Below are 20,250 nucleotides of genomic sequence, written 5' to 3'. Positions count from 1 at the left end.
ATTCCTTTTGTGGCACATTGTTTAATGATATATTGACGTGACGAGTTGTTATGTACCGCTTCGTTGAGTTCGGAAAGCTGGCTCCTTGCGCCTACGAAATTTGTTGCGTTATCACAATACAGATTTAGGCAATGTCCTCTTCTGCTTATGAATCGCCTTAATGCACCAATAAATGCATCAGTTGTTAAATCGCTCACCAGCTCCAGAAGTACCGCCTTAGTTGTGAAACAGCAAAACACAGCTATATAAGCTTTTTTGGCCGCTTTCCTCTTAACTTGAATTGAACCCAAAACGTTCCACAGAAGTCGACGCCTGAATTGATGAATGGTCGTTCAATGCCGGTTTTCTTTATGGATCATTTGCATTAATAACTTCGTCATTGGGTTGTTTTATGGAAGTAACATTGGATGTTTGGCATCGAATGCAATTCCTGATGCTTGCGAACGACCTCCAACGGGTATGATACCATTTTTGTCCAAAAAAGGGAGACGGACTACGATAAGGAATACCCTTGCCAACATCGTTGCATTTCTTGAGCTGTTTATGTTCTTCCCCAAAGTCTTACTGTTGAATTGTTTGAACGATGACCATAAGTGCCGTTTTTAGTTCATGCACCGCCAAAGGAATGTCCGACAGTTGTGATCGTTTTCTGGTTCTGCTGATGAACCTTAACATGTAGCCTACAACTCCTTGTAATGTTTTGAAAGAGCCATTATGTCGGATATTTTGAATCACGCTTCCTTGAACTACCATTGTTGTCACAGGAACTGAAGTAAATTTTTTGCGCTCCATGTATATAGTTTCGCCTATTGTTGTCATTTCCTTGGAATATTTTGATGGCCAATTGTCTTCATGCTCAAGCAGTACTTTGGGCCCATAAAGCCATAGGCTGCAGTTTTTGAGTTTTCCGGCGGCAATCCTCGTGATATAACGTCAGCTGGGTTGTCTTTTGAACCTATATGCCGCCATTGTTCAGCGCTGGTGTGCTCCTGAATTATGGCGATTCGGTTTGCTACGAATGTTTGGTAAGATTCTGACGACGAGTTAATCCATGCTAAGACTATCTGAGAATCTGTCCAATAGTATGTATGAATATCTAGCTTTAGGTCCGTTTTGATCCTAGTGCTTAATTAAGCTTCAAGCACTGATGCACAGAGTTCCAGCCGCTGAAGAGTTTGTCGCTTCAAGGGTGCTACCCGTGATGTTGCACACAGCAACCTTACTTCACTTGTCCATCGTTTAATTCCGACCTTATATATTGTAACGAATTTACTTGCAAATCCTGTTATTTGCCCTGCTGGGTAAATCTGAGGATAGTTTGATCTGCCCCACTGCCATCAACTGGTTGTAAAATTTAGCACCCAATAGTATGTCAATCTTGTCAGGATGATTAAATGATGGGTCGGCTAGCGTAATATTAGCAGGAATGTTCCATCCTGCGATATTGATATATTGTGAAGGTTGAGGAGATATGATTTGATGTAACACAGCTGCCTCTAGCCGTGTGGTAAAACTGCTGATGCGTGAATGTAATGCAATGTTGACTCGATGTTGCACCTTAGTGTTACTTGAGCCTATGCCGTTGATAGAAATTGATGATAGTTTCGTTGAGATACCCAGTCGCTTAACCACTCTCTCCGTAACAAAATTCACTTGTGAACCTGAATCCAAGATTGCACGGTACTGAACTTCTGTCCCATTGGCCCTGACTTTAACCATGGCAGTGCCGAGCAACACATACGTGTTTGTCCTTGATTGTTTTGAGGTTGCCAGCGATGTATCTTCTTCGTTGGAAATTGTTGATTTGATCGTTACAGGTTTGGCATTTTTGAACTCATTTGGTCCTGTAGGAGTGACTGATAATTTTGATGTATCTTTGCTTGTATCCTCGTAATGCAATAAGGTGTTGTGTTTTGTGTTGTGCTTTGAGGCAGTTGTGATAAAACTTTTTCTTCTGTATGAACTCAAAGCGCGCTGATGGAGATTCTTGGAGAAATTGTCTGCAGGAAAACAATTGGTGCTTCCCTGTTAACACATACTGCAAGCGTTGTTGTTGTTCTTTGCCGTTAATGAAGAGCATACCATTGCTTGAGGGAGGGTACTTTTGACTCCTATGGCTTCCATGGATTGGAAGTGCTTCTCCAGAAATTGCAGAAACTCTTGAATTGTTTGTACTTCACGTGGTTTTGATAACGATTGCTCGTAGCGCAAACGTGTTGGATGATCTAGTTTTTTGAGTAGCAGGTGGAGCACCATTGGATTCCATGTTGAAGTGTCTATTTGGAGATTTTTTAGCACTAAAATACACTCCTTGGTGGTGCCATGCAGCTTCTTAATGTTTTCCATAGATGCGCCGCTCGCAGAACTGAGTAACTCGTTTATAAGTTTACTAATGAGCAGACGCTTTTTGTTATAACGCTCTAATACCACGTACCAGGCAGCATCGAAGTTTTCTTCTGTTGAGGCAAAATGTTTAATGAGGTTTCCAGCCTCCCACATCACGTGAGTCTTCAGATAATACATCTTTTGGACTTTCGATAGTTGTTGACTTATCACAAGTTGCGTAAACAAGTCATAAAACTCTTGCCATTTTAAATAGTTTCCATCGAATTTTGGAATAGTTATCTTTGGCAATGAGACTGATGGATTTTTGTAGGGGTCTGATCAGTGCATTGCATGCGAATCACTCTCCCATGTGTTGAAACTGCCCCGAACTCTTTCCTCCAGGGCCACGAATTGCCTGATGTTGGGGCCCTCTTGAATTGGGTTCTCGAGCATTTCATAGATTTGGAAATGAATATCCTCGATGTTCGTCCATAATTTGTTAAGCGGCGGTTGGCATCTAGGTGAAACTGTGTCATCTAACGCCCGTTGCAATGACGCCATAATTACCCCTTGCCTGCGTACCAATTTAATGAAGCTGATTTCTTCTGATTGTGGTACAATCGGCTGCGGGGGTTGTTTTTGTATTTGGGCTACTTGGGGTTGTGTTTCTGCCGCCTGAGTTTGAGCCAACTGGAGGGCTGCCATCTCGAATACCTGTCGGTATTCTGAAACCACATTCATTATGGAGTTGTAATACTCCATGGTGAAGTAGTCGTGGTCCATAGGCAGGTTTTCAATTTGGTTATCTGTGGACTCCAATTTCGCCCATTCATCTTCCAACCTTTCATATAGCTCAGACTTAAGCGTTATCGGTACAAGTTTGAATGTCAACCGTACCGTTGTTCTCGAAAATTGGCACTCAGGTTTATTGTCACTCACTGAAGTGAGCGGACCATACGAGTTTTGGTTCACACGGGAGACAAACTGATCCTATATAACGTTTTAATACAAAGCGAAGATACTCGTAGTACCAGGGCTGGCATAACCATTCATACTTGGCTAGCGATTCAATTCCGGCAGAAATTTTCAAATGTTCATTTAATTTTATGTTGTTGTGCTTATCTTCTTCTTCTTCATCATCTTGTAGCGATAAATACACTTTTCGAAGGTTTTGGGGGTTTTATCGATGTTGATGGTCTTTTGCCGGATATAACTAGATCCTGTGCTTATGTTCTGACCAGCTGAGAAAATATGTCTCCTTTCCTATCTGGTGCCACTTTCCTTTGAATTTACAAAAACTTATCCCTGCCAAGGTGTAAATTTATCACGGGGATAACCTAAGAGCGTTATGCTGTGTAGTACTTGTTTTTTGCATAACTATTGGCCCACCCCCTGCCTTGGGGGGTAGGTAGGGTAACAAAGGTTTGTGGGTAATATCGCTATTCTCGGCATAATTACTTTGAGTTGAGCGCTCAGCTCTGCTTTAATATCACTACGTGGTGACGATGATTGTTTTGCAGAGCAAAACTCCGATCACATGCGTAGAGGCCTCTGAAACCCTCTCCTCTCTATTGCCAGGTATAGACTTTCGTGGGAAGTGTCGAAGAATCTGTCTTTATATCAGGGGACCTTTCAACATACTAGAGACAAACCGAACCGAAACCCATCGTTAGACGTGCTGCTGTTTGGGCAATATAATAGGGCGTACTCCCAAAAAAAGGGCGAAAAGGCATTTTTTGACCGCTCGGGTCTATAAATTTTATTTATCTCTTACGACAATAATCCGCTACAGTGGATATATTCTAAGCTGGGCCAGAGTCGTTTGGTTCTAGGGTAGTAAATTGATATGGATGACTGTGTCAGTGGATTTTCTTCCTAAGAGGAATGCTAGGTATAATGCAGAGGTATCAGTTTTAGTTAGAACTGCACAAAAATCAGGTTAGTAGTAGTAGTTAGGCTTAGGGAAATTAGCTGTAGTTTAATTCTGTCACTACTTCCTTCGGTGCTACAAACTCAAAACATGAATACATTATGGCGGCCCATATCGCCCCAATTTAAGATTTGTCTCAAGTACATTTGCTTTTTTCTTCAAATGTAGTTGGAAAAGGTGTAGGATATATCTGGTACCGGTCCTTACTTTAGTTAGGGACGGGCAGCACGGATATAGATATGTAGCTTAAGCTCAGGACTTATTCAAATGTCGATGAATATCTTCACTCTGCTCATGGAGCTTTCTTCTATGTTCTTGGAAAGCAGATGAGTCTTAAGCAGGTGGCTGGTGGTAACAACTGAGAAGAAATTGTATGTTAAGCGCTATTGATACTTTTTATTCGTTATCATGTTCCTATTAATGTCTCAACGCTATATGTGGTGATTTTTGGTATATGTGGCCAAATGTGAAGCTATTAAGTTTATCCAACTTAAATCCTTATTGACAATTATATATATTTAAATCAGTGCTGCATTATTTGAGACCAAAGACAAGGTTCATTTTAAAGTTTAGCTAATAATACTAAACAAGTGCAAGCATTCTCTGTGGATCAAAAGAAGCTTAGGTGTTAAATGTATCGTGAAAAAAGCATAAAAGAAATGGTCAACTGTTGAAAGAATCACAAATTCCTGGCAACAGTTATCTACTACTTTTAAATATTGCTTATTTATAGTTAATTTCGGAGAAACTCACAGCAGCAAATATAAAATTAAATTAAAGCAACAAAAAATATTATCAACCCCACGAGCTTCAAAAAAGTGTATCCCACAAGCAATCAAAACGCAATCCATTTTGTGTAGGTTGAAGCGCTGTTGAACATACACAGCTCCTATATACATCTGAAATATGGAAGCCACTCCGAAGGTGCATCATCATCGTCATCGACGTTCGGATTCGCGTCATCATCGGCACGAACGTCAGAGCAATAATTCAAGCAGTAATAGTAATGGCAACACAAATACAAGCGGTGGCAGCAACAACAACGCACAGCAACAAAGGCAAAATAATATGGTTACAACAACAGAAATAACAACAACAATAACATCAGCAACACCGACAACGATGGGCGCATTGGCAGCGAACGCGATAACAATGCCAATGCAACTGCAGCAATCGCCAACATTAGAGCCAACGCATTCAAACGCATTTCAATCGCCAGTGCGTGAGCGTCGTGGTCAAGCGCGGATCAACAGAGCACTTAGCAGTATAGTGGGAAACGGCGCCACTGCTGATGCTGCTGCTAGTACTACTGGCGCTGCTGTTAATGTGAACTCAACAACAATTGAAAATCCTACAGCACTAACACATCTCGCTGATGAGGAAGGTGTTGACATAGATGAGCTGGCAGATAACAGTATTTTCGGTGTTTCAGAAGATATATCTGCAAGTCTGAGTGTCATTACTGTGCATGAACGGCAAACACTTGATCCATTGACAAAAGCAAGTCAATCTAATAGCAATAAGCAAACAGTTTTGCTGGTAAATGGACATGCACCGCCACCGCAAGAGTGCGACGAGCAAATTACCCGGGACAACGCCCGCACAGCAAACACAGACTTCGACGGCGGCAGAGGTGGAGGTACTGCAATGAAAGATGAAGGAACCACGCAATTAGAGTCGCCTACATCACCAAATCCAAATGGTGGTGGGGCGAGTAGTAGTCGCAACTCCTCCGGCGACGCACTTAGCTTACGCGAAACACTACAGCAGTTACCACCTACGATTACACACGGACACCGTCATCGACGCACACATTCACCACAATCTCCGGCGAGACGTACACAGGAAGTGGATGCTTCATTTCATTGCGGTATTTTGGGTTTCATGGATCGTGAATTGAAGCACAGTTCACCGACACCGTCAGCGCTGAGCGTGGGCAGCGGTAGTGCAGCAAGCGGCGGTGGTGGCAGCGGTGGCGCCAGCGGTACAGTACGTAAATTACAATCATTATCCGACCCGCAGGCAAGTCCCGCACAACGTTCGGTACGTTCGCGTTCAAGTTTGGATAAAAGTCCGCGTCGTAAGCGCAGCAAATCGGAATCACGAAGACGTCGCGAACGTAAACTAATTGCTGCTGGTGAAATGGAAGTGAGACAAGCAAACGAGACTTTAATGCGTTATTTGAAGCAATGTTCAGAAATGAATGACGCCTCGCTGTCGGGTGAACTAGAAATAGATCAAAGCTATGATGAGAGGCGGGTGCATCGAAAAACAAAATCGCAACGGGATAAGCGTGGGCATCTAATAAGTGAGTATAATAAAAAATAGAACTTGAAATGGCAATATAAGGAATGAGTAAGAAGTGAGCAAAATTTGATTTTCCCCACGCACAAAATTTGCATAAAGATATTCTTCAGTCAAAATGTGAAATATATTCAACCCCGAGGAAAAAGAACGGTTATTTGCTTGTATTCATCATATATATGTATTTTATACAAAACAACCAAAATCTATTAATAGCTTTGACTATATGTAACTTGCAGGGAGGTAGCTGTCATAAGTTGCTCATCCCACAAGATGCCTGCCATCTACCAATTTTATAGCTGCATACACTTACATACATTCATACTTCCATTCGAGCACTGCAACAAACAGAGAAATGCAATTAAAAGCTTTGATAAAAGTGTAGGGAAATTCCTTAAAAGAGTAAAAGCTTACTACATAGATGTACTCAGCTGAACGCTCTTAGAAGTGAAAACAAGAGCATACAGTCCAGGGTTGGGTTTTTCGATAAAATTGTACTTTTTTGATACAATTTGACTCAAGAAAGTACTGAAGTACTACGCTGCCATTCTTGGTAAAATTTTTCCTACAGCTAATATTCTAATTTAAGTAATGTATTTTGACGCTATGGCAACCTTCTTTCGAACAAACCGTTGTCGTTTCCTTTCGTCTGTGTAACTGGCACTAGTAGTTCGATTAGCACTGTCTCTCTTTATCACATCCGATTTTTCAAGCAATAATTAGTTTGAAATAATATGTAAATACCTACATACATATGTATGAAACCCACCTGTTTTCACTGAAATCAAAAAGAATATTTGGATAACACTACTATTTCTAAATAGATAGATAGTATATATTGCGGCGCTGAAGTAGATCTATTCATTTGTAAAAATTTTTTGGAAAAACAAGATATTCAAAATTTTAAACTAAACGTCAAACTATTACACAAGGAGTTTTGTAAAAACCTACAGACGAAAATTGACTTTGATAATGAAATTTTGAATTGGGTCACAAAGCTTGCTCCTGAAACTGTTTTATCAGGAGAAGTAACTAGCATTGTTCCACTGGTTGCTAAATTATTTCCTACATGTAATATTGATAAAATCGAGGAAATTAATTCGGAATATCGAGCCCTGTCAGAACACGAAGAATTGTGTGCACTTAAAAATCATTCCATTTCTGAGTTTTGGGCAAAGGTGCGATTATTGAAAAATGAACTGAACGAGCCGTTTTTTGCAAATATATACAGAATTGCTAATGTTGAAAGAATTTTCGATACAGAATATAATTAAAACCAGGTGTAGAAATAGTTTACTTGTTGAATCAGTTTCTTCTTTGATAAAAAAAAAGGATTTTATTAAGACCAGGGGGCAATGTTGTTATAATATGCAAATTGATAAGGGAATTAGTTGTGAACAAAGTTTAATCGTTGACGAGGATGAAAAGTCTTTTGATTAACAAACATACATACATATATGCAAATATCTAAAATATACCTATGTAATAATAGTATGTTTTATGTATGGGAAAAGAATATTTATGTTTTTCTAAAACTCTTATTGAACTAAAAAAAAATGTTTCCTTGTAAATAAAAAGAAAAATTAATTTCAAATGAATTCATACATTAACCGTCCTGTTCATAGATTGCTACCCGGGTACCTTTTACATATTCAAAAATTTTTACATAATCTACAAATAGAAATGAGTCAAAATTTTGTGGCATCCTATGGAAATAAGTTGTCTACAAAAAATAGAGAAAATTTTTTAAATATAATTTCATAAAGATGATTTTTTTTAATAAATTAGTTTTTTATTACTAGTTCTCATGGCTGGGATACCTAGATACCACTAGTAGTTCTCACGTATGAACTGCCTTGTAGTACCCGTGTACCCAGCCATGCGAACTAAGAAGAAAAATTATGCATGAACAGGACGGTTAAGCACGTATTTTTATTTTGGTACTAAAACCTAAAAAAAAAGTAAATGATTAATAGTACAATATATGTAAATCAGTACAATTTGAACGAAAAAAGTACGATTTTTGAGTGGATTTAGTACAATTCATGAAATGTAATTTCCCAACCCTGATATAAAAATAAATAAATGTAAGGCGCGATAACCTCCGAAGAGATCTAAGGCCGAGCTTCTCTTCAAATTTGCGTCGTGCTCCTCTTGATTTTTCCCTACAAATTGGCCGGACGGGACCTACATGTTTTATGCCGACTCCGAACGGCATCTGCAAGGCAGATGAATTTTCACTGAGAGCTTTTCATGGCAGAAATACAATCGGAGCGCTTGCCAGACACAGTCGAGGGGCGACCCCGCTTAGAAAAATTTTCTTCTAATTGAAAAATCTTATTTCTAAAATTTTTTGATGTTGCTTTGCCCGGGAGTTGAACCCAGGGCATACGGTGTGATAGGCGGAGCACGCTACCATCACACCACGGTGGCCGCCCAACCCTGATATAGTCACTACAATAAAGAGAGAGATAGTTATTGTTAGCTAAATATATACTTAACTCTCGCCAAAAGTTTATGAGAACACATATTTTTATCGCAGGTTAAAGTCTTAAAGAATCGTGTTCGCAGACTATCGATCTGTTTATGAAATGAAAATGTTTTCTTTAACCGCATTTAGCCAGATCGAATCCGAGTGCAGTTGGGCTTATCAAAAAAGACGCATTTTCAATTTTTGGGAATGAAAGGCATGCAAATGTATTTGCCACAAGATTATTTAAAACAGTGGTTTGCGACCATATGTGGAGTCGCGGTGGAGTTTCTGCAGTATAGTCAGTTTGAAATTAGCCTGCATTAAATTAAGTAGTCATACGTCCTCAAAGGGTTTAAATAAAAATAAATGTAAGGCGCCCTGCGTTGTGCGTCGTGCTCCTTTTAACTTTCCTACAAATTGGCGCGACGGGACCTATGTACATGTTGTTGTTATTGCTGTAGCGATAAGGTTGCTCCCCGAAGGCTTTGAGGAGTGTTATCGATGTAATGGTCCTTTGCCGGATACAGATCCGGTACGCTCCGGTAACACAGCACCATTAAGGTGCTAGCCCGACCATCTCGGGAACGATTTATGTGGCCACATTAAACCTTCAGGCCATCCCCTCCCTCCCAACCCCCAAGCTCCATGAGGAGCTTAAGAACGGCATCTGCAAGGCAGACGAGTTTTCAATGAAAAGCTTTTCGTGGCAGAAATACATTCGGAGTGCTTGTCAAACATTGCCGAAGGCCGACTCCGCTTAGAAAATTTTTTTCTAATCGAAAAAAAAACTTGTTTCTAAAATTTTGATATTGCTTTGACAGGAGCGTGAACCCAGGATAATCGGTGTGGTAGGCGGAGCACGTACCCATAGAGAAAACGAGAATTTCGGTACCTTATAATAACTCAATTGACAGGAATTTAACATCAAGACGCGTTAAAAAAATTTTGTGAGCGGGGTCGCGCCCTGGCAATGGTTTGACAAACACTCCAAATGTATTTCTGCCATGAAAAGCTTTGTGGTAAACTCATCTTCAATATTAGATTCTGTTTTGTTGTTGCAGCTGCTCCCCATCCAATAGGCGCGACCACTCACAAATTGCCATCAAAATCTTCTAACGGGAGCTCAAGGAAACTGCGGCTTCCAAAAGGGGTGAATCAAAGTGAGAGAGTGGGTGTTAGAGGCGTTGGTTCCACATTGCAATTAAAGAGATGGTCGGTGTCAATTGTGGACACATTGCAAGCAGGGCATACATTATGTATATCGGGGATAATTCCGGATAGGTAAAATTTTAACCTGTTACAGTATCCAGGTCGAAGTTGATCGAAGTGCTTTCCTCTTCTGCAATTTTAGGGTATTTATCTTTAAGAACTGGGTTCGCCGAGCAATTCCTGGCATCAAGATCCGACGCCTTTTTGTCCATATCACTGAGGAGATTAAGGCCGTGATAATAACAGATTCTGTTCGTAGTTAGTATAAAACACGAAGGTACGACAATTCACATGAAAATAAAAGAAGAAGTCCACCAAAAATTAAAGGAGTAGTTCGGCCCTAATCTCCTCGGAAGTATATCTTGCCAGCTTACTATTGTATAATTTTAGAAAAGGAACCAACTAAAGATGGTGCATACGTCCCTAAGTTATTTAATAAAAATTCGGCAGCCATTATGTGTCGCAAAGTTTTTGAGACATCATTTTGTGGTTAAAACATCAAATAGTAAACAAAAAAGCAAAACAACTTCAAAGTACTTTAGAAAAAATGATCCTAAGCATGGTCGCCCCTCGGTAGATGCCGTTAAGATTCGGCACAAAACATGAAATATTCGCAAGTCTCCCGACATTAACTTTAGTCGCTATATTAGTTTTATCCCTTGTATTCTGGTGTTTTTTATTTGTGGTTTTGTGGAAATTTTCGCTAGTGTTAAAACTGCAAGGGCATCGATTAAATTGAATGTCGTAAAGTTTGCGAGCTTTATGAGTATTTCGATATTCGAGAATCTCGCGAGAAGCCGAGACTCAGTCTCGAACAAACTAGAGAATTCGTAAGCTCTAGTAAAATTTAGTAATAGCCGCAAAGAAATTGAAATTTATTTATAAAAAATTTAAAAGTGAGCGTGATACAAAATTTTCACATAATATCTTCAAAACTTTTGGGTTATGACTTGCAATACTTCTACATTTTCTTATTTTACATTATAGCAGTTTTTCCATTTTTCGAAATTTTGATTACGATTTTTTTAAAGTGGGCGTGGTCGCCAAATCAGCTTTGTTAATTATCTTAAAGTATTCAACGGCTTTTGATTTACGGCTTGAAAAACGAAATTTTACAAAATTTCTAATTGTCGTATGAAGTCAACCCTCATATCAAGTTTCATAAGCATTTATCGGTCTTTTCCAATGATATATCACATTTTTCCATTTTTCGAAATTTTCAACATGGAAAAATTGGACATAGTCAATACCAATATGTTCTAGGTACAGCCAAGCCAGTATATCAAATTTCGAAAAGATATCTGAATTAATTTCGATAAAACGAAGTCTATCGGGATAGATCGATTCCTTTATGCCCTTACATACAACAGTTATCCAATAAAAGTTGTAAAACTCTCGTGTACAAGCTGAGTAAAGCAGAAACAGAGTTCAAAAGAGTATTAGAAGGAAACAAAGATCTTCTCAAGGCCATCATAGTTATGCTGCAATTCTAATAGTCATAATAGTCAAAAGACCAGGTTATTATGAATGATCTATTGTATAACTGGGTACATCTGTTTGTGAATTCTCTTTTGGGAAATAGTTCTACGCATTTCGAGAGTAAGTGTTTTCAGTATTTTGCTATGAAAAACAAATACAATATATCGATACTCTTCCTCTTGAATATCAAAAATATATTCATCTTTCACACAAGATATCCTTACCGTAGAATGAATACACAATTACCTCAAAAAAAAAAATCGGATCTGGTAATGCGAAACATGTATTCGTATGATTTTTGATGCGTTCAATCCAAATCCACCTCCGTAATTGAGCCTAGAGCCCAACCGGCACCCTGCTAGACCAAACAGATTCGGATTCAGTGCATCAAAATGCATGAAGTACATGTCGCGTTACCAGATCCTACTACATTTCCTTTCTTTTTGAAGCGGTGTTATTAACCAAAGTCACCATTTTTTGCCAAAATCAGTAAGACGTGATTTACTAAGGCTTTTTTGTTGATACCCAATGTTTTACCTACCATATTCCGCCCCAACCTCAGTTCGGCGCATGGCGCACAGATTTGTTATTATACTCAGTTGAGCAGAGCTCACAGAGTATATTAAGTTTGATTGGATAACGGTTGGTTGTACATATATAAAGGAATCGAGATAGATATAGACTTCCATATATCAAAATAATCAGGATCGAAAAAAAATTTGATTGAGCCATGTCCGTCCGTCCGTCCGTCCGTCCGTCCGTCCGTCCGTCCGTCCGTCCGTCCGTCCGTCCGTTAACACGATAACTTGAGTAAATTTTGAGGTATCTTGATGAAATTTGGTATGTAGGTTCCTGAGCACTCATCTCAGATCGCTATTTAAAATGAACGATATCGGACTATAACCACGCCCACTTTTTCGATATCGAAAATTTCGAAAAACCGAAAAAATGCGATAATTCATTTCCAAAGGCGGTTAAAGCGCTGAAACTTGGTAGATGGGTTGACGTTATGACGCAGAATAGAAAACTAGTAAGATTTTGGACAATGGGCGTGGCACCGCCCACTTTTACAAGAAGGTAATTTAAAAGTTTTGCAAGCTGTAATTTGGCAGTCGTTGAAGATATCATGATGAAATTTGGCAGGAACGTTACTACTATTACTACATATGTGCTAAATAAAAATTAGCAAAATTGGATGAAGAACACGCCCACTTTTTAAAAAAATTTTTTTTTAAATTCAAATTTTAACAAAAAAGTTAATATCTTTACTGTATATAAGTAAATTAAGTCAAAATTCAACTCCAGTAATGATATGATGCAACAAAATCCAAAAATAAAAGAAAATTTCAAAATGGGCGTGGCTCCGCCCATTTTCATTTAGTTTGTCTAGAATACTTTTAATGCCATAAGTCGAACAAAAATATACCAATCCTTCTCAAATTTGGTAGGAGCATAGATTCTGTGACGGCAACTGTTCTCTGTGAAAATGGGCGAAATCGGTGGAAGCCACGCCCAGTTTTTATACACAGTCCACCGTCTGTCCTTCCGCTCGGCCGTTAACACAATAACTTGAGCAAAAATCGATATATCTTTACTAAACTTAGCCCACGTACTTACCTGAACTCACTTTATCTTGGTATAAAAAATGGCCGAAATCCGACCATAACCACGCCCACTTTATCGATATCGAAAATTACGAAAAATGAAAAAAATGCCATAATTCTATACCAACTACGAAAAAAGGGATGAAACATAGTAACTGGATTGGTTTATTGACGCAAAATATAACTTTGGAAAAAACTTTGTAAAATGAGTGTGACACCTACCATATTAAGTAGAAGAAAATGAAAAAGTTCTACAAGGCGAAATCAACAGCCCTTGGAATCTTGGCAGGAATACTGTTAGTGGTATTGCATATATAAATAAATTAGCAGTACCCGACAGATGATTTTCTGGATCACCTGGTCCACATTTTGGTCGATATCGCGAGAACGCCTTCACATATACATCTAAGGGCCACTCGCTGTTAAAACCCTCATTTATACTTTTAGTTTGATATCCATATCGTACAAACACATTCTAGAATCACCCTGGCCCACCCTAATGGCGATATCTCGAAAAGGCGTCCACCTATAGACCTAATGCCCACTCCCTCTTAAAATGCTCAGTAACACCTTTCGTTTGATACCCATATCGTACAAACATTCTAGAGTCACCCCTGGCCCACCCTAATGGCGATATCTCGAAAAGGCGGCCACCTATATACCTAATGTCCACTCCCTCTTAAAATGCTCAGTAACACCTTTCGTTTGATACCCATATCGTACAAAAATTCTAGAGTCACCCCTGGCCCACCCTAATGGCGATATCTCGAAAAGGCGTCCGCCTATAGACCTAACGCTCACTCCCTCTTAAAATGCTCAGTAACACCTTTCGTTTGATACCCATATCGTACAAACATTCTAGAGTCACCCCTGGCCCACCCTAATGGCGAAATCTCGAAAAGGCATCCACATATAGACCTAATGCCCACTCCCTCTTAAAATGCTCAGTAACCCTTGGTCCACCTTTATGGCGATATCTCGAAAAGGCGTCCACCTATAGAACTAAGGATTACTCCCTTTTAAAATACTCATTACCACCTTTCATTTGATACCCATATCGTACAAACACATTCGAGAGTCACCCTGGCCCACCCTAATGGCGATATCTCGAAAAGGCGTCCACCTATAGACCTAATGCCCACTCCCTCTTAAAATGCTCAGTAACACCTTTCGTTTGATACCCATATCGTACAAACATTCTAGAGTCACCCTGGCCCACCCTAATGGCGATATCTCGAAAAGGCGTCCACCTATAGACCTAATGCCCACTCCCTCTTAAAATGCTCAGTAACACCTTTCGTTTGATATCCATATCGTACAAACATTCTAGAGTCACCCTTGGTCCACCTTTATGGCGATATCTCGAAAAGGCGTCCACCTATAGAACTAAGGATTACTCCCTTTTAAAATACTCATTACCACCTTTCATTTGATACCCATATCGTACAAAAACATTCTAGAGTCACCCCTGGCCCACCCTAATGGCGATATCTCGAAAAGGAGTCCACCTATAGACCTAATGCCCCCACTCCCTATTAAAATGATCAGTAACACCTTTCGTTTGATACCCATATCGTACAAACATTCTAGAGTCACCCCTGGCCCACCCTAATGGCGATATCTCGAAAAGGCGTCCACCTATAGACCTAATGCCCACTCCCTCTTAAAATGATCAGTAACACCTTTCGTTTGATACCCATATCGCACAAACACATTCTAGAGTCACCCCTGGCCCACCCTAATGACGATACCTCGAAAAGGCGTCCACCTATAGACCTAATGCCCACTTCCTCTTAAAATGCTCAGTAGCACCTTTCGTTTGATACCCATATCGTACAAACATTCTAGAGTCACCCTTGGTCCACCTTTATGGCGATATCTCGAAAAGGCGTCCACCTATAGAACTAAGGATTACTCCCTTTTAAAAAACTCATTACCATCTTTCATTTGATACCCATATCATACAAACACATTCTAGAGTCACCCCTGGCCTACCCCAATGGCGACATTTCGAAAAGGCGTGCACCTATAGACCTAATGCCCACTCCCTCTTAAAATGCTCAGTAACACCTTTCATTTGATTCCCATATCGTACAACTAGAGACACCCCTGGTCCACCTTTATGGCGATATCTCGAAACGGCGTCCACCTATGGAACTAAGGATCACTGCTTTTCAAAATACTCATTAACAGCTTTCATTTGATACCCATATCGTACAAACATATTCTAGAGTCACCCCTGGTCCACCTTTATGGCGATATCCCTAAATGGCGTCCATCCATAGAACTATGGCCTACTCTCTCTTAAAATACTCTTTAATACCTTCCATTTGATACACATGTCATACAACCACATTCCAGGGTTACCCTAGGTTCATTTTCCTACATGGTGATTTTCCTTATTTTGTCTCCATAGCTCTCAACTGAGTATGTAATGTTCGGTTACACCCGAACTTAGCCTTCCTTACTTGTTTTTTGTTTGCCGTTGACCGGTAGGAGTTTTCTAAGCGTCAGGATTTACAATTGCTACATATGTAGATGTTTTAAGCTCATCAGCTAAGTAAGAAATTTTAAAGGAGGTTAAAGAGGTTAAAAGGTTAAATACTACCGACATATTAATCTTATACATAAAATTCTCGTGTCACAGTGTTTGTGGTTAAACTCCTTCAAAACGGCTTCACCGATTCTCATAAAATTTTGTGAGCATATTTAATACATCTGAGAGTCGACCAACATTTATTTTTCATACCCTTTAATGGTAAGGGTGGTCCACCCCTAATTTTTTTTAGACACATTTTTGTTTTTATTTTATATGTATAAAAAATCAATGCCTTACCCCGTAAATATTTGGTATAGTTTGCAGACATGAAGAAATTGAGTTGGAGGAGGTAGGAGGAATGGGACTAGGAATGTTAGAAGGGATGGAAGAGTGGATGGGAATGGGAGGAGGAATGTGAGTGAGAGGGAAAGTGGTAGTGAGATTAAGATTGGGACTGGGACTTGGATTTGGACTTAGGCTGGGACTGGAACTTGAAATGGGACCGCAACTGGGACTAGGAAAAAGAGCTTGGTAAGAATAAGAAAAACTAGAGGGATTAAAAAGAGGAAATGAAAAAGATATATTGTTAGCAAGGCTCTTACACGATGTGGAACCAAAAGCTCTGTAGTTGCATGGATCGATTCTATGCTTAGGAGTAGGGTTGTCAACGCATCTTTAGGGACTCGTTCTATTGGCAAAGTGACCATCAGATGCATCCCCAAGGCGGGGTGCTATCGCCTCTCTCTGGATACTGGTAGTCAACGAAATTCTAGAAATCTGTAGAAGAAAAGGAAGAAAGGTAGTTGCGTACGCCGACGACTTAGTAATTCTGATCACAGGCAAATTATTCGCAACGATCAGCGGTCTCATGGAAACGGCACTTTGCGACGTTACGCGATGGGCAGGGCAAAACGGGCTGGGGGTAAACCCAACAAAAACCGAACTTGTCCTGTTCACGACAAATACAAATGAGCACTCCTTTAACTTACCGAGGCTAACGGCACAACTTATCTTCGGAAGCCAAATATCTTGTAATTATACTCGTTTCCAAATTAAGCTGTAGAAGGAACGTCAATTTGAGATCAAAGAAAGCTCTAGCAGCATACTTCACCTGCAAAAGGGCTTTTGGACGGAACTGGGGACTGGCACCACATGCCATTCATGGCATGTACAGCACAGTCATTCGACCGATACTTATATATGGAGCTCTGGTCTGGTGGAAGGCGTTAGATAAAAAGAGTAGTCAACAGAGGATCGGGAAGGTACAAAGGCTGGCATGCCTGGGAATGTCAGGCGCCGTGAACAGCGCACATCAGGAACAGCTAAATGCAATCTGCCACTTGACGCCTCTGCAAGTCTTCGTGCAGGGATTGAAGGGAATGAACTCGCAGATGAGATGGCTAGGAAAGGTTCCGATTTGGACACAAGTGGGGTGAGTTATCTCCTGGGGAGAACCGAGGAATATAAGAAAAGGGCAAAATACTTGCTATAGACCAAAAGGGTTGAGTGCGAAGTCTCAAGGTCCTTATGGCCATGCTTGGAAAGGAAAGGCACCAGCTTCCTTCTCAAACTGAACAAATCTGCGGAGAGGGTTGAAGCCATTTCACTCCCCTATTTCAAAGCAAGTTTGCAACTAGCCTGTCATCAGCATGGCTTTAGAAAACTCCATAGCACCACCACCGCGCTAAATGCCATTAGCACCTAGATAAATTGCGGTTTAAATCAAAACCCCCACCACAGAACAGTACTCGTTGCGCTAGAACTATCAACAGCTTTTGATACGGTCAACCATGGCACGTTACTGCAAGACCTGGAAGGGTCTACCCTTTCCCCAAGTCTTAATAGGTGGACCGCAAATTATCTGGGTGGCCGGCAGGCATAGGTGCAATTTAGAAACGCAACATTAAAACCAAGAAAAATTAAACAAGGGGTGCCACAGGGTGGTGTCCTATCCCCACTTTTCTTTAACTTCTACATATCAAAGCTACCTTCGCCACCAGAAGGAGTTACTATCGTTTTCTACGCCGATGACTGCACAATAATGGCCGCTGGCCCAGGCCCACAGATCGATGAACTTTGCAACAAAATATACGGCTACCTCCTTGACCTCTTCAGTTTATTCACCTCGCGAAACCTGACATTATCACCGACTAAATCATCGGCGACCTTATTTACAACATGGACGTCCCAAATGTCGACCATTTTGAACATCCACGTGGATGGCACTACGCTACCGACTGTCTTACACCCCAAAATCTTGGGTGTGACGTTCGATTAGGATCTACATTTTTGTCAGCATGCAGCCGCAATTGTACCGAAAATCCAGAGCCGTAATAAAATCCTCAAGTCTCTTGCTGGCAGTACTTGGGGAAGAGATAGAAAACGTTCATTACCACTTACAAAGCAATTGGCCAGTGGATTGCATGCTACACGTCCCCAATATGGTCGCCAAGCCTAAAGACTACTCACTGGAAGACGCTAGAGGCCTGCCAAAATACTGCCCTGAGAACCGCCACGGGTTGTCTTCTTATGTCCCCAGAATAAATTGAGGCGAGAATACTCCCCATCAGGGAGAGAAATTAAACAGTTCCTGTTGAATACCCAAAAACCTGGGCATCCCAACAGACATCTGATTGATGGGCCAATACCGCCCACGGACTTAAGGAGTCATCTCATTAAGTATTATGAGGATATACTGCACTTGTGAACACAGCCGTATGAAGCCAAAAAACACAAGCAGGTCCTCAGTGAACTCCGCAAACAGGCGTAGGACCTTTATGTCGGGAATTGCCCGGTGAATCCTGTACTCAAAGAACAATACCTAAAACTTGCAGAAGAGTAACGCACACTCCCTAGGGAAGTACGAGTCACTCAAGCTCAACTTCAATCTGGATACTGTAACAATACCTAAAACTTGCAGAAGAGTAACGCACACTCCCTAGGGAAGTACGAGTCACTCAAGCTCAACTTCAATCTGGATACTGTAACAGGTTAAACTCTTACCTATCCAGAATCAACCCCGACATACAAAATATGTGCCCTGCTTGTAATGTGTCCCCACATGACACCAACCATCTCATCAATTGTAATGTGGAACCAATGCCTCTAATACCCCTCTCTTTATGGTCCACCCCTGTTGGAACAGCAAGTTTCCTTGGACTTCCGTTAGAGAATATTGATGACAATTTGTGATCGGTCACACCTATTAGATGGGGCGAAGCACTGCTACAACAACAACAACAGTCGATGCCCGATGTCCGGCGCCTAAAAGAATAAGGCTCAGATTTCTGGGCTCATGGTTCTTCGACAGCCTGGCAGAGGTTGAGAAGGTGGACGTCTCGCTTCTTCTTTGGTTAATCAGGGAAACAATTGGTTCGTTGAGGAACACTAGGAGGTTGTTGTTGTTGTATTAACGATAAAGACACTCCCCGAAGGCTTTGGGGAATGTTATCGATGTTGATGGTCCTTTTTCGGATATAGATCCGGTTCGTTCCGGAAACAAAGCACCATTAAGGTACTAGCACGACCATCTCGTGAACGATTTATATGACTACACTAGCGGACCCTCACCCGCTTCGCTGGGTGAAAGAAAAGTAGAAGTGTTCTTTGTTTTTTCTTGTTTTATCATTTAATTCATGTTCGGCCATTATTTTATGTTTTCTGTCATGTATTTTCGGTAACTTCTCCACATTCCTATTGGGTTTGCTGGGAAACGTGTAGCAATAATGATGGCAAATAGTGTTCTTATTTGGTGTGGAGAACTTGTTGCACATGCGTCCATAAGAGTTGCATCCCAATGATTGTCATTTTCAAGAAAATTCAATTCTTCGCATGCTTGCCGATAAGTATAACAAAGATGACCATTAACTCGTTTCAAACTTTGGAATGATCTTGGGCCGGGAATATCAACTAAGAGTCAACGTAAATAAAAACATTCCGCTTGACTTGGATGCACAGTGTAAAGTTGTCCGATTGCATCACCCAAATGAACACCAGGATATCCATCTACAGGTATTCCTCGTTGCCTTCGTACCCATGACTTTGATGATGCATTCCAAGTATAATATTTAGGCACTGTAACGACAGCCTGTCTCCATACTGGCTTGAATGAGTGGCAGAGTGTATATGCGTCTACGTGTTTATGTGTTTTGTGTCCAGGTCCGTGCCTTAGCCGCAATGTTGCCATCAAAATAATATTAACATGATAACATTAACATTGACAACATTGTACCTGTAGTGAACACAATGTTGCAACGGAAATAAGATGTTGCGCTTGGCATCATGTTGTTATAATAAGAAAAATTTCACCATGTTGCTAACAACCTAGCAGCCTTGACGAATGATATGTAACTATGTGTTTGTTCTGTTCGGTATTATGTATGTGGAT

At 40.5% G+C, this 20,250-nt stretch overlaps 1 protein-coding gene across 4 annotated transcripts in view; it reads left to right on the top strand.

The window, feature by feature from the left end:
* LOC137233696 (uncharacterized) overlaps positions 1 to 20,250 on the top strand; it is an 88,248-nt gene that overhangs the window by 3,829 nt on the left and 64,169 nt on the right. For 3 of the 4 annotated variants that reach the window (XM_067756959.1, XM_067756961.1, XM_067756962.1), the window contains exon 2: positions 4,989 to 6,563. In XM_067756959.1, coding sequence (XP_067613060.1) covers positions 5,162 to 6,563 — 1,402 coding nt within the window. In that variant the 5' untranslated portion in view covers positions 4,989 to 5,161. Of the gene's footprint in view, positions 1 to 4,782; positions 6,564 to 20,250 lie in introns of all 4 variants that reach the window. The other variant, XM_067756960.1, reaches the window with a different exon arrangement.

The sequence above is a fragment of the Eurosta solidaginis genome, chromosome 5 (assembly GCF_040869045.1).
Source record: "Eurosta solidaginis isolate ZX-2024a chromosome 5, ASM4086904v1, whole genome shotgun sequence".
NCBI classification, from domain to species: Eukaryota; Metazoa; Arthropoda; class Insecta; order Diptera; family Tephritidae; genus Eurosta; species Eurosta solidaginis.
Note: the sequence above shows the minus strand (reverse complement) of the source record. Positions and strands in the feature narration are given on the sequence as shown.